Source organism: Marmota marmota, unplaced genomic scaffold, assembly GCF_001458135.2.
Source record: "Marmota marmota marmota unplaced genomic scaffold, marMar, whole genome shotgun sequence".
NCBI lineage: Eukaryota > Metazoa > Chordata > Mammalia > Rodentia > Sciuridae > Marmota > Marmota marmota.
In genome coordinates, this window is record NW_026000051.1 from 14,208,748 (window position 1) to 14,233,465 (window position 24,718).

Sequence of the window (24,718 nt, forward strand, 5' to 3'; positions counted from 1 at the left end):
AAACTTAGGTGATAACTATAAGTAGCTAAATGCTGAGCATTTCTGCCTTCTTTGAAGTGAGAGAGGAATATTTTTTCCCATTAGATTAGGGAACTAAAACCTACTGTGTGTGTGTGGTGGGGGAGGTGGGCAGGAGAAGACACTGTACCTAAGAGCTCACATCTTCTAAGAGAAAGCTCTCTGGACTGTGATGTTCTGTCTCCACAGACTAAACAAAGGAGGATAAAAAGCTTATTAATACTCTCTTAATCTTTCTATTTGGAAAAGTTTATCTCTTTTCATGAACCTGTTCAATAAATTTTTGTCTTGATCTTCATAGTGAATTGAAGAGAACTACATAACTGCTTTCTTTTTTATCACTTGTCTTACTCTGAAAATAACTAGTTACCTTGAAAATTTAGCAATTTTTTTTGGTGGCCTCCCTTATGTCTTTCAGTGAATTATGTTTAAAAGACTTGATAAAATGCATTGTGGATAGTTCTTAACTTCCCTTACCTCACTCTTGTATGTGATTCTTACTGATGTTCCCAAAATGCCTTTCTGCAAAATTAAAAAATTTTCAAGAATCAGCAGATAGATATTTTGACTTGGCTTAGGGTGTACTGCTAGCCAACAGCTTCATATACACTAACAATAAATTCATACCATAGAAACACCTGTGCCAAGACTTGGGTGCTTTAGTGCATCCTGTTTTTATTCTTTTAAAAAAGAATATCAATAAAATTCATCTCTTGTTAATACTTGTCATAAGCAGTTTGGGTCTCATGATAGTCACAGTAAGAGCTATCACAATCTGTCCCAGTATTATTCTAATCATCTTACATATTGATCTTGTTTTAATTTTAGTAAAAGCCTTATGAAATGGGTACTTTTTAAATTTCCATTTCACAGATGAAAAAACAAAATCCCAAAGCAATTTTATAACTTTCCAAAGGTCATGTAGCTACTTAGTGATGACAAAATGAGCAATGAGATACACTAAACAGATAGAAAGCAGCAACCAGATCAGTTTGGACTGCCGACACATTTGAAGAACTGGGTGATTAAGATTTCAATTAAAAAAAATAAAAATAAAGAATATACTGGAATATGCTGCTGCATAAAATTCAAATACAAGATATAACTAGAAGTGAACTCCCCAGAAGTGGAACTTTCTTATATTATGTAAAAATGTTTTCCAATTTTTGCATATGTTAATGTAAAATTCTTTTTCAGGAATTAAGTGGAAGATTGGGATGTATGTTAGATTCAGCTTCATGCTATCATTGATTTTCTAATTCAAGGCACTGGGATTTCCCCCCCATATTAGTTTGTGTGTGTGCACAGGCACATGTGAGTGTGAATGACAGTCATTTAAAATTCTAAAACAAAAACCACACAACCTTAGGGCTAGGATTGTGGCTCAGTGGTAGAGCGCTCACCTAGCACGGGTGAGGCACTGGGTTCGATCCTCAGCATCATAAAAATAAATAAATAAAAACAAGGAAAAGAAAAAACACACAACCACACATTGAAGCATACAAGCTATTATATATTTTCATAATATAGAACTTTAAAGTATAGTAATCAACAGTGACAAAATATTTCTGTCTTTGACATTATTATTATTATTTTTTTGTGAGATCCAACCTGTAATTGAGACCAGAGAAAACGGTATGGAAAAACAAATTCATGAGAATAGGATAAAAAATATCATGAACAGCAAAATATGTCTGAGTATTTAAAACCGTATAGAAAAAATAAATTAGATGAACAATTGTGTAAATATAAATTAAAAAGATGACATTCTTAATAAATAAAGTTTACTATTTACATTTTTATATTGCTGAAAGACTTAACTTAGATCCATAAACACACATAAACAGGAAAAAAAAAATAAAACCCAAAATAGGAGCAGCAAATTTATGCGCGTGAGGTACAGAAAAAGGATTGGAATTGTGTTTAGTTTTTGGTGTTTAGATTCTTTCTTTTTTTTTTTCTTTCTTTCATTTTTTTACAGTAGGCCAGTAGAATTCTCATGAGAACAGATTTTAAGCACTTCAATGGAGTCATTTTTTGGTAGCTTCCAGAAGGTGCCAAATTTCAACATCATAATAATTAGAAATACCCATAATAATTATAACAATAATAAAAAGGCATAATATGATACATAAATATGGAAGAGCAGTTTGTAATACGAATACATTTTCTCTAGACGAGATCACAGTTTTATTTTGTAAATATTACATTTAAGTATATATATACACACATATATGTACAACTATATATACATGTGCATATATATGTAAATTTATATTTATATATAATATCTTTATATAGATAGATATCTGCAGACGGGTTATTGATTATAGAGACCCAAGAAAGCAACTCAGTAATTGTTCGAAGTTCCCCTCACTGACTGCTGGTGTGTAGTTTAAGAAGCCCGACTGGTTTGCACTCAGAATGCCGTCTCTTTTTTTTCGTGGAACACTCGATGTGGAAGCTGAAGTGTGAGAAGTAAGGAGTCTGTGGAGGAGGAGACCTTGGAGACTCCCTTCCTCTCTAAGGTGGAAATGGCCCATAAGTCTTCAATAGACAACAGTAAACTGACTTTTACTCTGTAGGAAGTAACTGGCCTGTAATCAAATCATTGAACCAGTAAAGGCCAGAATAAGGGGGCGGGGGAGGGGGCTTACCTAAAAAGTGAAGTATTCCTCAATACAAGTCTCTCTCTTAAGGGGGGCAGTAATCCAGGGGCTCTAGCTTTATGCTTTGGAATATCAACAGGACTCCCTATCTTTCTTCAAAGGCCAATGGGCCCATGCGTTGAAAAATAACCACGGACTTCATGTCAGAACTTGGTCCTCACAGATTGCCACAGCCCATTTCAAACCTCAGGGCCTCACAATCCTCTGCCCTCCCACTGTGAGGTAGGTAAGTAGTAGTATCCCCATTTTGCAGCTAGAGAAACTGAGGAAAATGTAGAGGCAATTGGATCACTTGTTCAAGATCACTGAACAAACTGCTACCTGGAGTCGAGAATTCGAGGTCCCTATGGTGGGGACCTCACTCCTCTCTTGGCTATGAATATATTGCTCATCAAAAGCAAATGATTGGTAGCAATTTGGCAAAATTTGAAAAAAATTACACAGAGGCTTTTGATTCATCTGCTGTTTACCTTTTATGTTTGTTGTTTTCTTGGTTTGTTTTGTTGCTCAAAGCGCATTGGAATTACCTGTCTGGTCATGTAGCAGCTGTTTAGGAAATGGGCCTGTGCGGTGTGCTCCTGAGTGCAGTCTATATAAAGCCCTGTGCTACACTGGTGAATACAAACACCTCATAGCATGAAAAGCAGAGCAACGTGGTACCTCTCCTTGACATTGGGTAAAACCAATAAAAGCCCTCCCCACGCCCTGCTATCCCAACTGCACCCAACAACTGCAAGAAGTGCCCCGCCCCCCAACAACAACAACAACACACCAAGGGGGAAATGCCATATTAACTGGACCTACCACAATGTACAGAAAATAACAGTGTTATAAAACCCCACTCTCTGTTTTCTACGGAAATCTTTATGCTGTATCTAACTACTTGGTCTGTAGAATAAACAATTTTCTTTAGGAAACATAAAAATAGGGTTTTATTCTTAGTTGTTAATCATGCATTTTTATTTCCTTTTAATGTAATTGTTCTCTATTTATTTCTATCTGTACAGCTCTGTCACCATCAATTCCTTCTATATATTTTCTTACTTGAAGTAGCTCCAGAGAAAACAAAACGAAACAAAAAACACAAAACCTCAAAACTGTTAACTTGACTTTATGGTTTCCTTCCTTCCTTTTCTCCCTTTCTTTCTTTCTCTTACTCACTTTCTTTTTTTTTAAACACAGGTAAGACCTATAACAAATTGACAGTTACAACCAAGTTAAATCAAACCTGGAAGGGAGGTAGCTGAAATCTGTCTCAAAGAATTATTTTCAACAAATAGCATTTAACCATTGGCCAAGATGGGAATAAGACCAAGAGAATTATCTAGGCAGTGACCCAATGTGCCGAAGCCAAAAGTAGCAGCTGATACCCTCCATCTCCAAAGGCCTGCTATTGATCTTAGTCTCTCTCTTCCTTTACACCCCATTTGCCAACCCAAACTGACTGACAGAGGACTGGATTGCCTGCAAGATCGTTGGCACAGAATTTGGGGGTAATGCAAATCCTCTGAACAGACAGTTAAGGTTGTGGTTTGGAAAGACTTCCCAGGACAGCTTAGAGAATTGTCCCCCTCTTCTTTTCTTTCTTGCTGCTAACAGGCTAATACTTCTTTAGATGCCGAGCTCCTAAGCATCTTAGGGCCCCCGGACTGTGGATATATAGCAGTGCTTCAGAGACACCTCCTCTTGAGTACTCCATTGTCCCAAGTAGATAACTGAAGGGAGGTGACAAGGAGTTTATTCCCAAGGAGAAAATGGAACTGGGCATCAGTGCATTGCATTGCATGGATAGAGCTGATGCTTCTAATAAGTCTAGAGAAAAGTCTATTAATTACACATTGTTTGTGAGCCCGGGGCTGGCCACCAATCAAGCAGCCTCTTCTGCGTAAATAACAAGTTTGAATGACAGTGAGGAGGAGTCTGGGTGGGTCTTTACCCAGAGGACTCCATGGAATATGAGGATCTGAAGATGAAAGCCAGCCTCTGGGAATCTTTGCTCAGGTGGAGAATATAGGGATGGGATAGAGGGCGGTGAGAGTGAAGGCGGACATGGTATTAGGATTGACATAAGGGAAGCTGGTGAGATTTATCCACGGTTCCTGCAATCCTATCATTAGTAATGCCAGTTTTGGGTTTCAGAGCTTTTTCTATTACTTATGGGTATAATTTAGTCTCTGGAAGGTCTGGCCCTATTACCTTTCTTAGCTCGTACCTTCTAAACTAACACCTCAGTATGCTAACTCAGCTAGGGCAAGAGAGGGGCCCTAAGAGTTCGCAAGAGTTCTACGATATGGAGAAGGTTAGAAAGTAAGGTCAATTCTTCTAGCACTCTTCTTCTTATTATTATTATTACTATTTTTTTTTTTTTGCTAAGGATCGGCCCTGGTAATTTAAAAAATCCCTCAATATAAATGTGATATGGTTTTAAAGGAGGAAATATAAAGGATTTGAGCCTGGCCTGCACAGTGGTGGCAGCCTCCCCATTCTGGAACTTAATCTCAGAGTTTGTAATAAACTCAACACTGCATCTGTGGGCACCTGTGCAAAAGGCACCAGATATGTTTCTTAATATAACAGACTACAGATGACCAATAGATGCCTTTTCAAGTGTTCTTAATCAACAGGTAATGGCTGTTGGGAGTAATAAGATTATTTCTGAAGTTATTTTTGGTCCCAATAGGAAAAGGGGACATGATGGATTAATAATGCCTGCCTTGGAAGCAGGAATTAGGAGGGGCTGCACATGTGCCTGGTGTTTTCCATTTCTGTCCAAGACTTTGCTTTTGTTGGTTGTCTTCACTTGACTCGAGATCACTTGATTTACAGTAATCTCTATGGATATAATTAGTTTAAACCCTCCCATCTCCTTACGTCCCAGCTCCAGGTTTCAAAAAATATGTCAGATTTAACAACTGTCTCCATTTCATCCTGTATGAATATCTTCCCATATTAATTCAAAGGGCACGGACAGGCAACTGACTTGAAAGAGGTAAAGAGGCCCTAATAGAGGTGGAGACTTCCATGTTCCATTGGCTGATTTCCTCTTGGCTTTTGGAAGCTGAACATGGAAGAGAGGGAGGGGTTGTCCATTCACAGGTGTGGAAAGGAGTCCTGATGGCTGGAAAATTATATGGAAAACCTGATGACCATATTGGTTTCCAAGGCTGTGATCTTATGGGCTTCCCTCTGTTTTCCCTGTAGAACCCAGCCTTGCTGATCACATCCAAGGTGATTCCCTGTTCCAGAATTCTAACTACTCAGAACAAGAGTGAGGGTCTCAGAATCAATGCCGACTCGAGCCTGGAGGGCTAGGAAGACGAGGAGACACATAAGAATCCAACCGTCCTGACAATTCCTAGTCTCTGGATGGCTCCGACATCCCAGAAGCTTAACACTGTTCCACTTGATTACAAAATCTAACACTGGCTTAGACGTTCTGGACTCTCTGGAAGGGCTCCAGCATCTAAGGTCCCTCAATTCCCTTCCAGGATAAGAGACCCACCCATAGGGTTCTTAGCTTCTCACCATGTGGGCCCATGAGGGTTTTTTTTTTTTTCTTTTGTAGAAGGGCTAAGTGAGGAACTGTGGGAAATATGGGTCATTTTTAAGGCAGACTGCTTGGTTGTGTGGGGTTTTTTCCTAACCTAGTTCTACCATCTTGGGGTACTTAATGTATAAGATAGAGCAGCAGGAAAAGTAGCAGCAAATGTGGTCCCAAGGCAAGATCTGGGAAACTGGTGGGATGTGGAGGGATCTTATGACCTCAAGCCTCAAGCAGGGGGCTGATACAATACCTTGACTTTGCAGTCCTAAGCCATTTCCAGCTTGGCCTCGAACCCTTGAGTTGGGATAAAATCCCCATGGCAGCAGAATAATTGGGTGGGGGGGGGCTTTGCATACTTTGGAATCTTTACCTTTTCCTAGGCCCTAGTTCCCTAGAAGGTGGGTGATCACAGATCATTTCACTTCTAATCCCAAAGGACTGCACAATTGTGCATGCCATACATATTCTGAGCCCCGGGATGTGAGCAATCTTGGCATCTCAGTACTTGGTCTTAGCAGTTTCTGTAACTCTCTTTCTCCCAAGGATAGTGTTGGCTAGGAGCTTGGGAAAGGAAAGATTGAGTTTGTTCCAGTCTCTTTCTGCTCAGTCTCCAGAGCTGTCCTCACACAGATGTTTGTATGGGTGTGTATGCATGCATGTGTTCTAACCACAGATATGCATACTCCTAGATACAGAACATGTTTTTGCTGTGGTCATGTGACAAATGGTTAGAATTTTAGGAGGCTCTGGGACTGCACACTGCATATGCCATCCATCTCAGATTTTGGGATGGGATTCCATTCTCATTCAACATGGCGAGACTTGGTTCATTTGCCCCACTCTGAGTCCTTCCTGGGTGAAATTAAAGGCAGACCGGTTGGGTGCTAAGGATCCCTGGTGTGGAGAGGCCATTCCATTGAGCAGCGGACTGTGAAATCAATACCAAAGGGATGTAGGTCTTGGCGTTGGGAATTCTTTGAAAACTCCTGTCCTTCCTTAGCCGTGACTGTATCCCCGAAGATCTTTCCGGCTGTGTTCTTGGGCCTCAGGGTCCCGACAAGCACAGTCACCTTGTAGGTCACAGGACATAGGGAAAGGGGTGACCTGCAGAGGGAAACAGAAAGGGAGTGAGTTAGGTGGTTAAGTCTAATGCAGTAATTATCAGAGAGGCAGCTCAGGGCAGGAGGACTACCACAGAATTTGAGGAGAAGATTCAAAATCTGGACATGGTTCAGCTTCTTGCTAGCACTGCAATAACTTTTATCAGTAGCACCATGGTCATTATCATAGCAGGTCTCCCTTTGCAGAGGTACTTGTTATAACAGTCCATGTGCTGAACACTTTGCAGACAACAAAATACTAATTTGCTTTTATAACTCTCTAAGAAAAACTCCAACCAAAAAAAAAAAAATCACCCTTTCATTGATGAAGAAACTGAGGCTGAGAAAGGGACGGGCATTTGCCCAAAGTGATAAGAGATCTGTTACTTAAAGAAAGATAAGCCACTTCTCTCTGAGTGTCAGGTTACTATATTCAGAGTTGATATGTAAAATCCACTGTCAACTAAAAGGGCTGAGTAAAATTATGTTGGAAAAATTGTAATACACTAATACATTATCCCAACATTGTTTAATATAGTTGTACAGTGGGATACCTAATATGTAGAACTCTTGATGATCAAGGGAAATAAAGGGTGTGGAACTGTAGTTTAAGAAAACATAATTAGCTGGTTCAGTGACACACACCTGTAATTCCAGCAGTTCGGGAGGCTGAGGCAGGAGGATGGCAAATTGCAAGCCAGCCTCAGCAACTTGGTGAGGCCCCAAGCAATTTATTGAGACCTTGTCTCAAAATAAAAAATTAAAAAATGGGCTGGGGATATGGCTTAGTGGTAAAGTGGTAATCTGTGGTTAAAAAAAAAAAAGAAAGAAAGAAAGAGAAAATGAAGAAAGCATCACTAATGCCTAATTCTCATATTGGTAGTCTGGGCCGAGGCTGAAATCCTGAACAGGAAATAATTCACATGTGGGTTTTGAACAAAATTTATTTTAAGGACCTCTGAAGCAGGCTTTAGCACGAGAAAAAGTGAAAGGCCCGTGTTCTGGTTCCTAGTCCATCCTTTATGTGCTCTGTGACCTTGGGCTGGCTTGCCTTCCTAGAAACCTAAAGGAAGAGCCCAACAGAGACAGTGTCTTCCCATCCAGCACACGATCCATCTTTCCAAAGCGAGCAGTGCAGTCCCTGCTGGAGTCTCAGCCTGAACTAACGCAAGTCGATTTCACCTCATTGCATCATAACATTTGCTTATAACTTTCCCCAGAGGGTCCCCATCTGCGCAGATGGATTTAATGACCTCATTCGCCTCCTGCCTGGGCAGGGTCTCCAAGTGCTCACAGTCTCTGAGAGCATCTTTGTTTCCCTCCTCGTTCTCAGTGTACTTACTTATGGGCTCATTCTCTATAGCCAGCTCTTTGTTTTTTTAAATCTTTCTCTTTGCCCTTCCTGATTCTCTCTCTTTCTTCCTTCCCTCCACATCCTCTTGGCTCCCAACCTCTCTCCGTCCTAAAATTTTTGCAATAATTTGAAATGTCGGGCTGAACATCAGTAAGATTTAGATCTACAGCACGGCATTCTCATCTACTGAAGTTGTGACCTTGGGCATGGGATAATTCTCTGAGGCTCAGTAAATGCATTCATTAAGCAGGAATAATGAAGGTATACACACATACCTCCCGACAACGTGATGAGGGATAAGCCAAATAACGCACAAAACACACTTAATATAGCACTTAACATATGCCAAGCACTCAAATATACATATGTGTAATGTACACAAATATACATTTACATACAATCTCTCTCTCTCTCTCTCTCTCTCTCTCTCTCTCTCTCTCTCTCTCTCTTCTCTCTTCTCTCTCTCTCCTTCTCTCTCTCAGATCTATCCTCCCACAGACTTTTTGGCTACTGTGGCAGGGACCGTGTCTTATTCGTTCTTGTTTTCTCAGAGCCTAAGCCACAGAGTGAATGGATTTTCATTTCTTTCTCCCTCTCTTCTTTCTTTGTACTTATGTCTGGGCCATCTCTTTGCTTCTCTTTTTAATTTAAAGTAATATGTGCTTGATTCTCTTTTCTTATAATTCCCTATTCAGGATATTGACCTTCCTACTTCCATAACTTGTGGAATTAATCTAGAGTACCCCATCTAGAATCTAGAATGTTCTTCCATAACTTCTAGAATCATTTCCCCACAACCTCTTAACTTTCAAGACGAGCACAAGAATATTAGAGCTGGAAGAGACAGAGAATACTCTCCATGTCCAAGTGGGGAAACCAAGGACAGGGTCACCTCAAATTCCAATGACTGAGCTTAGCATATGGAGAGTACCACCCTAGCGGCCCAAAGGCCTGAACTGAAATCTATTTGCCTCACAGTTGCTGAGCAATTTTGGGAGAATTCCTTCACTGCCATGACTGTGAGTTTCTACATTTATAAAAGGGTGATTTTTTTTTAAAAAAAGTACCATATGTCATGTAGTTGTGAGGATAAAACAAGAAGAAACATGCAGAAGCCCCAGCACATGGCCCAACACATAGGAAGATGCTCAACTCCAGATCCATTAGTGCAGAATCAAATTTCTCACAACTCATATTTCACTACCATCTCTGCCTACTGTGCCTCTTTCATCTTGCACCTCCACCATGTGGACAATCTCTTTGTCCTCAACTCACCCATCCCTTTTTCCATCCCCTTCTCCTGCCCTTGCTCGCATTCTACCATTAGAATGATCCAGTTACCTCTAATGTCTTCCCTGAAACTCTTCCCTATTGAGCTGCAGTACCCATTAGGGACATCATCACATCTGCATCTCACACAGGCACAGGTTCAACAAATTCTGCCTCTTATAATAAAACCCAAAGTCTTTACCACAAGTTCAAGGCCTCGCGTCATCTGATCTCTACACAATTTTCACACCTCACCTGGTTCTTTTCCCCCCTTCACTCCCTGGGCTTTATTATTTATTAATAGGTTTCTCAAATACTCCCAATGTTTTCTTACTTTGAAGTCTTTAGCCATTTGCACTCTTCTGCCATGACCGGCTCCTTATTCCTCTTATCTCGAACATCTCACTGGTCTGGCCAAAGATGGCACCACAGCCTTCATACTAAATCTTTGCACCCTATCTTTACACTATTCTTGTACTAAGTGACTTCTTCACTGTGTGCCAGCTCAGACTGGACAGCGGCCAGGGCTATTGTAGAAGTCAACCTACCATATAATTCCATTCAGTGGACCCACTGGGGTAAGATCAAATGAATGCACAAACATTCAGACAAAATACTAGTTAGGGAGGCTCTTTCTTGTACTCACTTGCTGTGGAACTCAGTAAAAGTTATCTCTCTTCTCTGGCTTCAGTTTCCCTATGTGTACAACGAGAATTTACTTCCAACTGGCTAAAAATCCTTCTCAGTTTGAGAAAGGTAGAAGGCCAAGCCCTGGCCAGAAAGGAATTAAAAATATGGACTTTTCCTGCAAACCGTGTCTTATCTACTCCTGTTTCTGCCTTTCCCAGTTCCATTAGCTTCTTCCAAATCCTTGGTGGACAAGGCCTCACTGCCATTGAGTTCCTCAGGCTGCTCTGGTCATCTGGCTGTACTGGAGTGGTGCCACCTTTCTCTTCCCTTTGCCCATTAGCCCAGGAAGTTTTAGCCTTTTCCCAAAGAAACATGACTCAGAGAGGGAAACCCAATATAGAATATGATAAAATCTAAAGGATTTGGCCTCAGAATGCAGATCCAGAGTCTCCTTGTCTATACCACATGCTTTAAGTGGAGCTGTATTTACTGAGCAAAGTTTGGAATTCATTTGTAGGCTCCACGTAGGGACGGTGTGACTTTCACTAGTCCCTGGCATCCTGTACACCTCAGTCTCGCCATCTGTAAGACAGAGGTCCTCATCAAGATCTCCACATGTTCTGTTAAGAAGTCACTGAAATCATGTCACCTCCAGTTCTCAGAGTGTCCCATGTGGAGGAAACGCACAGTGCCTGGTTCCTTCCCCTTGCTTGTTCACAGTCTTGCTTGGTCTCCCTTGTCACAAGGTTGGTCACTACTCAAGGGTCTGAGGTTTCAAGGAGAAGGGTGGAGGTGTCCTGGTATTCCTAGGTTGGTCAGAAAGAGACTGCAGGAAGCCTGTTTGTGCAGGTCAAGCAGCAAACACAACTGAGCAAACAAATTAGCAATTGCCAGGGCTTTCCACAGGCCAAATGATTTCTGCATGCCAGCTCATTGATGGCACAATCTCACGATTAGCAACACATGGAATTTGGGGGCTTCAGAATGTTCTTCCAACTTGCCTTGAGTCTCAGCACCAGTTGGTAAGTTGATGGTGCAGGATTCTAAACCCCATTTCAATAACACAACTTTTCAGCACGTGAGAGTAAAAAGAGGACACTTTCCTCACCACCTGGCAGGGTTGGCTGCTGTTTCTGTCTAAATGGCCAACAGCCTTTCTCCCTTATGATGTGCCTGGCACTGGGCTAAGCTCAATGTACATCATCTCTCTCACCCTTCCCAGCAACCCCAATAAGGCCACTATCCTCTTGTCCTCATTTGACATCTTAGAGGAAACCAAGATGCAAAAAGGTGAGTCGACAGGCTGGCAGGTGGCCCAGGATCTTCAACCATGTATGTAATCACTCCTCTGTACCATCCCCCAAGAAGCAGGAAGAGCAGCAGTCAGGATCTTCTCTCCACAGAGAGAGAAACGAGGCATAAGAAGAAGCATCACATCCTGCCAAAGTCAGAGTTCAGAGCCTGATTCCCAGATTCTCTGACTCCCCAAACAGCTTCCCAACTAGTCTTCCGGATGGCCTCCCACAATAACTTACCACACAGAGCCTGAACTCCACTGTGACTAGTTTACATTTGGAGATTCCCAGCACTATGTGGCCAGGCTGTCCCATAAATGGCTTGGCCACCCACTCTGGGCTCTGTTAACAAGCCTGGGTCAGTGACTCAAAGTCAGAGTCTGTCCTGTTTTCCTCTGGGCTAGAGATGGTGTGCAGGCACATGGGTTTCTCCCTTGGGGTGAGCTGTCCAGGTTAACACCTCCCTGCGTGTGTGTGAGTGGTTCAGGAATGCAGCTCAGGCAAATGTACCACAAAGCTGACTGCAGATCTTGTCTGGGACTTGGAGACAGGCAGGGGCTAGATTCTGACTCAGATGCAACAGGGAGGTACCAAGCAGAGAATGGCGTGTGCATTCTGGGAAACAAGAGGCATCCTGTGCTGATGATTGGAGAGCTTTGGTTCTGCCACCTGCTGGCTGTGGCACCTTGGGTAAATCACCTCACCTTCCTGCATCTCAGGTCCTCCACAACATACATGGAAAGACTTAATGAGGCCAAGTAGACAAAGGCATTATGTGAAGTGTGAGGACTGTCTGTGAGCTTCTTGGGGGTAGGTTGGATATGGTGCCTGACTTAGGGCATGGTTGCAATGAGCGAGTCCAGAGGCTTATCTGCCTGTGGGAAAACTGTTCATGTGGATGAATGGAGGATAAAGTGGAGCAACACATGGGTAAAGATGAGAAAAGCAGCCTCCGTGAGATGGAGACAGGTTTGAGTCCTTGCCTTTTTGTTGACTTAGCATATGCTACCATATAAGTTACTTCCCTTGCTAGGCTCTAGTTTCTCTGTCAGTAAAATGGAGGTAATAACAGTCCTATCATGTAGAGTTGTTCTGCAAAAAAGTATAAAATTCACTGAAAGCACTCAGTACAGTGTATGCCATAAAATATATATCCAACAAATGCAATGATGGTGGTGGTAATGGTGGTGGTGGTGGTGGAAGTCATGGTGATAGTGAGGGTGTTGGGAATGGTGGTGATGTGATGGTGGTGGTGGTATCGGTTATGTTGATAACGGTGATGGTAATGATAACTTTTTCAAGACAACAGGGTAGATTCTTTCACAGGATAAAGCTAACGATGGATGTCTCCTTCATACACATAAAAGTTATATAGAGCTATACCCTAAAAAGGATGGAACCATAGCACTTCTAAAGTCAGTAATTGTACAGGGAGGAGTTAGTCTAGTTCTCTGAACTATCTGCCTGTTACCTTCCACTAACACTCCAAGTTGAGCAAATCCACTTTCTTTCCCAGGAAATCTTCTGGGATCCCCTAGACTGATTCTGTGCTTAGTGAAATACTCTGTGAATGTCCCTATTGTCTTTTGGAGAAAGTGCAAACTCCCTAGTTAAAGTATAAAAACCCTTGATTGCTCTTCAAGGCTCATCTCTTACCCCTTCCCCTGTGTCCCATGCTCTAGCCATTCTTGGGGCTAATATTCTTGGGGCTGATACCTGGGCTTGGGCACTATGCCCTTTGCTAGAAACACTCTTTTTCCTTGCGCCCCTTCTTTACTCCTCCCCTACTCTCTTCACTTGGACACCATTTTGGACAGGTCATGTCTTACTTTGGTGTTGCTTTGTCGACCTGCTTATCTGCTGTGTTTCCATTAGCACTTACTACACTCTAAATGTACAGCTGCTCAGCCACAATGTAAACTCAGCATAGCTGGGACCAGACCACAGCCTACACAGCATTGAGCACAGATCAGGGACTATCTCACTTCATCTCACTCAACATGGGTTTATTTACGGGCACTGATCACCTACCTACGGGACAGACAATAGTGACACACTCCGAAACTGGGAATACATCAGTGAACATAAGAGATGTACTTTCTTGTCCTCATGAAAATTTCATTCTAGCAATAATAGGGATAGGAATTGTCTTATCATAGATAAAAATATATATTTTAGCTTGGTCTTATAAAGGAATCTAACTCTTTATCTCAAAAAGTTATTATCAACCTTGACATTATCGACACCATCACCACCCCCATCATCACCACATCATCAACATGGTGTTAGGGAAAGAAGAAAAAAAGTAGAACCCAGGATAAATAGGTGTGGAGATGCTAGGGGGTGCTGTGGGGTGTGAGGTCAGGGTGTGGCTCATTGAGAACATTACACTTAAGCAAAGACTTAGAGGAGGCGAGGAAGTGAGTCATGAATGGAGAAGAATATTCTCAGCCAAGGGACTAGCCAATGACAGAGACTGCAGGGTAGAGGACTGCCCGATGGTGCCAGGGGCAGCAGCATTCAGAGCACTGGAGTTGAGCAATGGAGGCACGAGTATTGTAGTATGAGGGCAGATAGGTCATGGGGTGGGCAGGACTGGTATTTTTATGAGTAAAGTGGGGAGGCTCTGCATGGCTCTGCACAGAGGTGTGATATGATCTGATTTGATTTAGAAGGACTATTCTGGCTGTTGGATAAAAAATAGAGATTATTGTGCATCTCCAACTCTAGCCCTTTGTCAATGTGGGCCATGGTCCACACAGCTAAGAAGGCTGCTCTCCATCTAATGATCTGGATTATCTTCCCACATCTAACAGAATCACTAGGCTCCTTAGGCCAGTATGCTAGACATTGGATATATTGTCCCTTCCTAATAAATCATGTTCTCACTTAGGTAGGGTTTCCAGATTTGGCAAGTTAGCATAGCAGTCTTACAGTTTGTGTGATCAATTGGGTGTACCATTCTGTGCTGAGATGTGCTGTTGGGATTATTTTTTCTTCTCTGTAGTCTCAGTTCCAAGTAGCCTTCAATTCCTCCCTCACTAATCACCTCACCCAAAAACCATATGAAGAATCCTTAACCATGAATTTAATTCAAATGTTATAAGAACCCAAGGCGACTTGGGTCTTTTCACAGTCACAGAGCTAAAAAATCACAGGACTAGGACTACACCCCAACACCCTAGACATCTTTTGGAATCAGTCCTTTAGCAGCCACCAGCAACATGACATAACAAGTGTTCCAGGCCACCACACCTTAGAAAGGTAAATTGACTTTGTTAAGGACATTTTCCCTTCCTCCTTCACAATACCAATATTCGCTTACTTAGCAAAAATCACAAACTGATTTTTGGTTTTGGTATGAAGAAATGTCATTGGAGCAACCATTACAAAAATCAGCTCTGTTTTTGAGACTCCAACAAGAAAATAATAAACCAGCATTCTAAGAATCTAAGTCCTGCCCCTTCCTGTCTGCCTTGCACTGCAGGCAGGTTTCTGGGTGGGAAATTGGACACCCCTGTCAGATGGGGTTTCCTGCATTGCCTTGCTCCTGTCTGCCAGCAGGGCCCCGATCGCTCTACAAGGCGGATGTGGAGAACAGCTGGTGTCTGCACAGACAAACAGGGCAGGAAGAATGGCAGGAGCAAGCAGACAGACATCATGCTGGGCCAAGTAACAGGGAGGCTCCAGCCCTGGGGACCAGGAAGAGACTTAGAAAGAAAGCTGGCAAGAAGGAAGTCTAGGAGAAGGTGCTGAGAGCTTGACCCTGGCCTGGAGTTCCTACCAACACTCTGTTCCAGGAGGTCTGTCATTCAAGAAGCTCACCTACCAGGGAGGAAAAGCAAGATGCTCAAATAAGATGCAAGCTCATTGCAGCAAGACGTTCACACAACTTAGGGGCTGGGACTATGTGGTTTACACACTCTGGATTTGCATCTCGGCTCCATTTTTTACTGGGTGGCTGGCCTTAGCTCTTCTAAGAGAGTTTCATCATCTATAAAAGAAGGATAAAAGGACAACAGCTACAACCGAGCTACTGTGCTGATGAAATGAAATGAAAATCCACTTAACACTGCCGGCAAGGAGTGAGCTTTCAATAAATACTAGCTATTATGACTTGTTTGGAGTTAGGAAATCCCACACATAGCTCTGTCACTTTGTACAAATGATTCCACCTCTCTGAGTCTCAATTTTTCTAACATGCCAGACTGTTCCGGAGTCTAAATGAGACAGTGTGCACACATATCTAGCAAATCAGCACACACTGCTCCACTAATGGAATGCGTGTCATTTAGGAGAGTGCGGGAAGTCCATCTGCCCTGTGGGTGAGTTTCTGAGGGCAAGCCTGGATGCTCAGAGGAAGGGAGTTTCCTGTGATATAGGGTTGGGGCCCAGGGGATAAGCTGAAGTTAAATAGGACCAACAAATAAAGGCAGAGGAATGAGAAGGAAGTACTTCTCATCCACCACGAGGCTTCTTACTGTGAAAGCTGGAAAGAGAAACTAGAACTTTCTCCTGCCCTGTGGACACCCAGGGGAAGCTCCTGTGCAGGCTGTCTGGATGACATGGATGACCGGCAAGGAAGGAGCCTCTTCTACCTCCACCTTTTCTTTGCTTCTGGGAAAAGATGCTTTACTGTTTGCCATGGGGAGGGAACCCACATCCAAATTCCCTGGCAGTCTGGGTTCACGGTGAAACGTCTCTAGCCAGGACTGGAGGGGGCATGCCCAGGTGCACTAGAGACAAAGTCCTACTCACATGTACTTTCTACATCTGAGACTCATCCCTATGCAGCAGAAAGAGCAGGGCTTGTGAGTTGGAAAACACTGGATTCAAATTTTGGTATTCACCATTCACTACTTGGGGAAGTCCCATAAGTAGTCTGAGCCCAAATTTGTCCACCGTGAAAATAATAATATTGATCTGTCAGGGTTGGTGGAAGGATTAAAGAAGATAATGGAGGCCAAGTGTCCAGAAGTGGCTGACATATATGGCAATCCACATAGTATTTGTTGTTATTGATTTTCTCTGCCTATTTTCACCTCAAAACCAGTCTCCTGCAGGGAGTAGCTGGGTCCAAGAAAAAAAGGAGAAAAAATTTGGGAAGTTGGAGTGTATTTAGAAGTTACACATGGGAAATTTAAATTATGGGAAGTGTTATTTTGAGATTCCTTTCTTCTTGAGGACTCAAATGTCCAGAATCTTGAACCTGAGGAGCCCTATACACCTTGGGCAACTGGAATAACTAGGACAAAGTTGACTCTGCCACAAGAGAGCCTTAAATCTAAGACATACTTCACATGCAGCTCTAACAGGCTCTCCCCTGCTGCCCCCCACTGTGTTCACCTTCACGTGAAAATCTCCTACTCCTTCAGGTCCCAATGTACATGTCACTTCCTTGGGAAGCTTTCTCTGTCCTTGACACTCTTCTCCCTAAGGTCCCACCCTTCTTCTTCATTGCCTTTCCCACAAAAGGGACTGAATGTGTAGTCATATAGCTTGTTGCTTGATATCAGCCTCCCTTGCAGACAGTAAGTCTCCCAAGAGGAGCAGCCCTGTCTGCCTGGATCCTACCATGTGCACACAGCCTGACCCAGAGCTGGGCAAAAGATGCTCGGTGGACATTTAGCTCACTTGAAGAAGGAAGGCTAGCCATCTCCCTTCTGCTGCCTTGGCCAGTGGAAAGAAAAAAAAATAAAGTAGAAGATGAGAAACTTTTAAGACAAAAATTTCAAACCACATTTATAATGAGGGATCCTTTGAGAAGAGGTGGTGCTGATCCCAGAACCCTGGAGCCTGAAATTGTTGCAACTGACCCCAGTTAAAGAGTCACAAATGGAGACAGGCCTTCTTAAAAAAAAAAAAAAGAAAAATTATACACACACACACACATATGCACACACATACTGAAACCAAAGTTACTATAAAAATTTGGAGTCTACACTTCAATCTCATGACTTCCTCTCCCTACTATATACTCTGTAATAAAGAGTAAATATATTTAAGGATGTCTCACCTAAAATAAACCCCAGTTTTAATTTTATTTTTATATTTTAGTACATAAGTGGCAGTAGTCAGGGAATGAGAGAGCTGTTCTCTCATACTGATAGTGTAAGATAGTTTTAATTCCATAGGAAACTTCTATGTAAAACAAATTTCATTTTCCATTCATTTTCAAAAACAGCCTACTCCAATAGAATGAAATAGAGATGACTATGGTATACATTCATTTGGAAAGAGGTATCAAGAACTGTAAAAATGCTTACAACTTTTATCTGAGTCATTTCAATCCTAAGGATCAATTGTAAAGAAACAAGTATTTATGTGCAAAGATGTTTGTGAGTGCCATTATTTATAATGGTAAAAAACTGAAATAACTGAAAAATTAAAAGTGGACACAAATAAATTACTGTAATCACCATCATATATAATAAACAATAATACAGAAAAAGTATAGTCAGAAAGTTCACACTAATATTATATAATTCTTATGTATAAGATTTGCTGTGCTAAGTCAACAAAACCAAATAAAAGAAGATCCCAATTTATAAATGCAGCGATATATACATACACACATATATCTTCACACTTAATAAAATACACAGAAAATACACCCAAAAGAAATACAAAATATGCCAAAAAGAAAACAGAGGCTATCTTTGGATTTTAGGAGAATAAATGGATTCATTTTTTAAAAAATATTTTTCACTTGTCAATGGACCTTTATTATTTAATTTATTTATATGCGGTGCTGAGACTCGAACCCAGTGCCTCACATGTTAGGCAAGCGCTCTACAAGTGAGCCATGACCTCAGCCCCAGTAAATAAATTATTTTGTTCTCTTCTTTCTGGACTTTCCAAAGGATAGAATATATATTGTTTCGTAATCAGAAAGACAATAAAATTTTTAATAGAAAGCAAATTTTATTTTCCTGTACAAAACAATGTATGCCTTCAGTATTCTATAAAACAATCAAAATCTTGGAGAAAAGGGTAAGCATCCTAAAATTCATTGCTACACAGGAATGAGTGATCCTAGGGAACCCTAGCATCCTTTCTGTCAACCAGCAACAGTGCCCCCATTTGAGTGTGTCCTTATTCATCCCTGAATGTTACAGTCAGAGCATCTTTCTTGAAGGCACCAACTCTGAAGGATGTTGCATATAAAGGGACGTGGACTGGAAGCCAGGAGACTGGCTCTGGGTTTATTACTCAACTCTGCCACATTGCACAAATCATTCTTCCTCATGGGCCTCAGCATCCCATTAATAAAATAAGAAGTTTGTGGCAGATAAACACAGAGAGTTCTTCAGCCAAGACTGACTATGATTCTTGGCCTGACTTTTACAGTAAGATCGAGTGCAAATGATTGTTGAGATGGAAGGACTTTTTGGCTCACTTTATTTATTCATTTATATTTTGTGGTGCTGAGGATTAAACCCAGTGCCTCGCATGTGCTAGGCAAGCACTCTACCACTGTGCCACAACCCCAGCCCTTCATTGCACTTTAAAGATGAGTGTAAATATAGAAAGAGTTTCCAATTAATTCATTCACCACATGCTTCTCAACTTGGGTTGGGTGAGTTTAGCACCCCTTAGCTCTTGGCTGGATCCTCAAACTCTGGTGCCAGCTATAGACAGGAGGCAAACAGAGGTAGCCACTCTTTCATGAGTGTTTGATAAGCATATCTCACTCAAATGCTCCAGTTTTACTGAATTGCTCCTGTGTGCATCCAAATGGCAAAGGAAGAAAATCATGACCAGGATCCCCCCTCTCCTCCACTCCCAATTCCACAGGTGGGAAAACAAAATGGGTGATAAAATGCTCCAAGGTCATGTGTCCTTATTGGGGATGCTCCATTTTCTCTCTCCCCCCAGACTTCAGCCACTACTCCCTAATACATAAATTCTCTCTCTAGGACTTTGCATTCCAAAGTACATGTGAGGTAGAAATTACCATCCCCAACCCCACCTCCCTACCCCTTCTCCTTACCCTTCAAGTTTAGGTATAGATACAGCTTTCTCTGCAGGGCCTGTCTAATGCCTCACCTGGGCCCTCATAGCACATGTAATTTACCTTTTCAAAGTACTTATTTATTGGCTTCCATAGCTGACTCTAAGCTCTCAGGACCACATCGGCCAAGGTCATCCAGGGCCCAGCACATGCTATTAGCCTAACTTTTGACTAAAGGAATAAAACATAAAACGAGACAAAGCTTGAAGACAGAGCACTAACACAACCAGGACAATGGGTCACCCAGCATGTAGGAGTGACCCTGGCCAGCAAGCTGCAGAGGCGTGCAGGAGGAGGCTGCCCAGCACCCCACACTGGCCTACCTTTTTGGTCTTCACCGTGGAGGTGCAGCAATCCCCACCATCATAGTTGCAGAAGGCTCGGTTGTTGATGGCATCACAGTAATTGTCTCCCATGAAGGGCTACAGAGGAGGAGACAAACAGGAAGGAAACAAGGCTTCGTGATCAGCCTGGAGTGAGTGGAGGCTGTCCTCAGAGTCTCACGGAGGCCTCTATGGTCATTTCAGTCTCTAATCTTACAAACATCCAGTAAGCTTATCTGTCTTCAAATCCCAACACCCCCTTGGATAGTTAATCATTTTTTTTTTTTTTTTTTACTATTTATAAACACTGTTGTCTGCCATGTTTTTCTCCAAAGGAGTGCTGTCTTGCAGAGAAACATACTCTTGTGTGGTGGAGTATACCAAGCCATAGGAAAGATCCCCGCCTCCTCTCTGACACAGAGGGCTCATTTTACTTGAAGAAATTAAGAAAGTTTGAGCTCACTTTCCCCACTTTTCCTGGTAGTGAGTAATTAAATATTTAATTCATAATAAAATATATGCAAATAAATTTAGGAACCTGAATATAAACAGCTCCGGAATCATAAATGTAAAATGTTAAGAACTCATAGGAATCAGGCACAATGATCTGTGCCTAAGGGTGGATTCCCTAACAGAGAAGTATAAAGAGACTCTGTTAGGTGACTACCATAATGAGCCATGACGCCACATGTTTTAAATGTTTTTTTTTTTTTTTCTATTTCTTTCAACAGTATGTGAGGTAGACATTACCATTCCCACTTTACAGATGGAGACCCTGAGATTCACAGTAAGAAAGAGACTTGGTCAAAATCACACTGGCCAGAAAAAGGGTAGTTATTTAATCTAATCTGGCTCCATATCTTCTTCCTTTCATTCAATCACCACTCTAGAATATTCGAGATGGTTCTGATTTACTTCTTTTCTTTTTTTTTTTCCTCTGTGTTCTTTCAATCCTGTGATGCTCCAAAGATGAAGAAAAGATGATGGGGTCAAATCATTACTGATCTGAAGCCAGAGTCATCTTAGATGAAATTCCAAGTGTCCCTTTGATTCCCCTACCACCTCTATGTTCCCTATCCCAACACTTAGCACACCATATTTTGTGGCTGTTTATGCTTTTATAGCAGATGCAAGTCTCTGAGCTCCTAAGAACATGAGCAATATCCAATTCATCTTTGGACCCCTGTCACCTAGAAAGCTTTGTGGCTAGGGATGGTTCTCCGATGCTCTGTGTCTCACTGATGGGAAAGAAGATGCCATCACTTAGCTCAGCCCATCACGTTGCAGCATACCACCTATGATCTAGTGGCCTCTCCTTCCCATCTTGACAGCTCAGGGGAGCACCAAGCTCATAAGGAGTCCATCCCATGTAGCATCCCTGGATTTTGCATCTCTGCTCCAAATTCTCATTCACAAAGTGTGGGCCCTAACTCAGGATGCTAGAATCCCTTTCATTACATATTATTAGATTCTAAAAAATATCTTGGCAAGATGGAGTTAAGAATAAGTAATTGCTGAGCTCAGGTGTGTAGTGTGCATGCCCGTGGCTGAGCCCAGCTATGACTCTGCTGTGACTACCATGATGAGCACACGATTGCATTCATGTTAGAACAGAGGGGAACAAATGACAAGGGCTGAATCTTTTCCTCTGTGCCTCAGGAGGTCTGCATGTGGGCTCTGCTCCTTGCATTCTTCCTCATACAGTATATGGACAGGCTGATGAAGGACCAATGGTCTCTTCTTTAGAATGAAAGGAACTGGCTTGGTAATGAGTAATCCAGAGAAGAGAAGGAGGAAAAAGAAAAAATATTATATATAAATGAAAGTGGTTATTTTTCTTTTTTAATTTGGCCCCTGCAAAAAAAAATCTCCTTTCTCATTACTAGCTACTTTCCCTATGTGGCCTTTCCTGTAGCTATACCTGTCTGTCCATCCACATATCCATCCTTTATTCAACACTATTTATCAAATACACATTGCACTAAGGAAAGTGACATAATAGCGAACATTTCTATCTCCTTCACCTCTAGACCTTACATTCTAGTGAAGAAGAAGTCTTTAATCAAATAATCACACATGTAATTGGCCAGTTTCTACTCTGATAAGAGATATGAAGGAGATGTACATGATGCTATTAGAGTAAAGCGTTTGATTTAGTCAGGGAGCTCAGTAAAGGTGTCCCTGAGGAAATGACATTTCAGCTGAGATGATAAAGATGAGTAGGAGTTAATTAGGTGGGGGTGGAGGAGGGAGACTTTCTAGAGACAAGGAACAGCATGAGAAAGTCTCTGCTGCTTAGAAATTTCTCCCATCACTGGTTTTACTCCTGTTGCTATTTTACATGAGGAAAACAACCTGTCCTTCAAGATCTAGTGCAAATATTTCTCCTTCAAAATGCCTTCCCTAAATCACCCCCTGGGTACTCTGTGCTTCAACAGCTTCTTGTCCTTGCTTTGGTTACAGTCTTGGTATGTCATGTTAGAATTCTCTCTTAAATTATCTATTTTATTCACTGTGAGTCTTTCTCTAATTGTTTATTTTATTTACAAGGACTAAGAGTCATCCATTTTTGTCCCCCAGATTTCCTAGCAAAATGGTAATTTGAGCAAAACTTTTGTGAAATAAATGTTCGGTGAATGTTTACTTAATAAAATGATGGATGAATGGATTGATGAAGGACAGGAAAATATCACAGGTGAGTGATAGTTACTTTTTCATTCGAATAAAACCATTGTTTTATTCTTAGACTAGTGACTAGCATATAATAGGCACTCAGTGAAACTTTGATGGACAAGCAAGGGATCAACTTTGAACACAACCAGGAGCAGAGGAGAAGGGGCTAAGCGCCACCCAAACACTTTCTCTATCTTGGCTATCTCAAGAGACACTCAAAGCTTGATGATTCCTCCCTGCTCTCAGGATTTATTCCTCTTCTAAGCATACTTTCAGCCTTTAATAAAATACAAACTATTAACTCTTAGCCAAGGGAAAAGAGGAGATCAGGGGCACCTGCAAGGGCGAAAGTGATAAGCATCACTGTCAGGGCTCGGAGCCTGACAGGTAAGGGTCTCTGGGGCCTCACTGCTGAGTCAAAGGAGAGATCGAATTCTGCTGTCACACTGGTTGCTCAGACTGCCGACTCAGCAGAAGGGGTGCCCAGGTAACTGAAGCTGCCTTTTCCAAAAATGCTGGACTGATCCAGAGAGATGGAGCAACAGCTGCAAGGTTTTGGTTTTGCCATTTCCTGGCTGAAGCTTGAAAGAGTGGGAGTTCTTCAATACTGCAATGTCAAGTGCCCTGAGAAGCTGCCACACCTCACAGAAAGAAGTGTGTAGCCCAGACTGTCTTGTGACACTTACAGATCGGGAATGGCTCATGGCAGGGGGTAGCCTCGTGGAAGAGAAAAGCAGCAGCCCAGAAGTCAGAGACCTAGGCTCTTGCTTTGGCTCTGTAGCTCTCATGCTGTTCAAACACAGACCAGTCCCTTCCCTCTCTGGCCTTCATATCCTAGTCTATACAAAAAGCAAGTAGAGCCAGATCACACTAAGATCCTTTCCAGTGTGGGGATCCATCAAATTCTGGACCTGGCTTCTGCTTAGGTCACCATTTCCCCATCTTTAAAATCAAATTTTAGGTTTACACAATCTAGAAGAGCCTTTCTCATCCTGCCATTTAAGAGTTCCATCAAGTGCATATTTTTCCATAGCACAATTTAGTCCCTTTCACCTGCATTTTCCTTGGTGAGCTCTAGGGAGACTCACAGAGATTGGACATCCTTCTGGAGGAGATTTTGAGCCTCCGTTCTACTTCCATTTGAGAGGAACCAAATGGGGGAAGAGTGACACATAGAAAGGTCTTCGGGTTTCATTAGCCCTCTCTGGAGGACACATCTGTATCCCAAGAACCTGCCACCTTCAAGCTTGTGACTGGCACACAGGTCCTGGTCTCCATAAGGCCAAGACTTAGGGAATGGCTCAACTGTGCATTCAAGGGTCTGAAAGGTTCTTCCATTTCAGCTCAATGGTTGGATCTAAGACATCCACATTACCTCCATGGTTGAAGAATAAGTGAATACTAAGATGTAGGGCACAAGGAACTCATCTGCAAATAAAGGTCATGAATAAAACGAAAATGAGAAAAAACTGCCTCTTGTAGCTCTGTAAAGGCTAAATGTGGTAATGATGATAAATTTCCTGGCACATTAGAAATGCTTAATCAATACTGCCTCCCTCTTTTCCTTTCTTACAGAACCAATATTATGCAGGCCATAGGCATTGGCGACAGAAAAGCCTGCCTTGGATTGCTAGCTTTGCTATCTATAACGTGTAAGCTTGAATATGTTTCTTCATGTCTCTGTGCCTCAACTGCAGCATCTGTAAAATGGGATTGCTAATCCCTGTAAGAAGTCTGCCCAATGGATATTCATGACCCTTTTTTTTGGCAAGGTAAATGGTAGCCATCATAAGCACAGCATAACAACATTAGAATTATTTCTAGGTAGC

At 42.0% G+C, this 24,718-nt stretch overlaps 1 protein-coding gene across 1 annotated transcript in view; it reads right to left on the bottom strand.

The window, feature by feature from the left end:
• Positions 1 to 1,510: 1,510 nt before the first annotated feature.
• Pappa (pappalysin 1) overlaps positions 1,511 to 24,718 on the bottom strand; it is a 237,008-nt gene continuing 213,800 nt past the window's right edge. Inside the window, exons 21-22 of the mRNA XM_048813215.1 lie at positions 20,217 to 20,315; positions 1,511 to 7,335 (exon numbers count right to left, since the gene is read on the bottom strand). Of these exons, the coding sequence (XP_048669172.1) occupies positions 7,228 to 7,335; positions 20,217 to 20,315 (207 nt within the window). The 3' untranslated portion in view covers positions 1,511 to 7,227. The remainder of the gene's footprint in view (positions 7,336 to 20,216; positions 20,316 to 24,718) is intronic.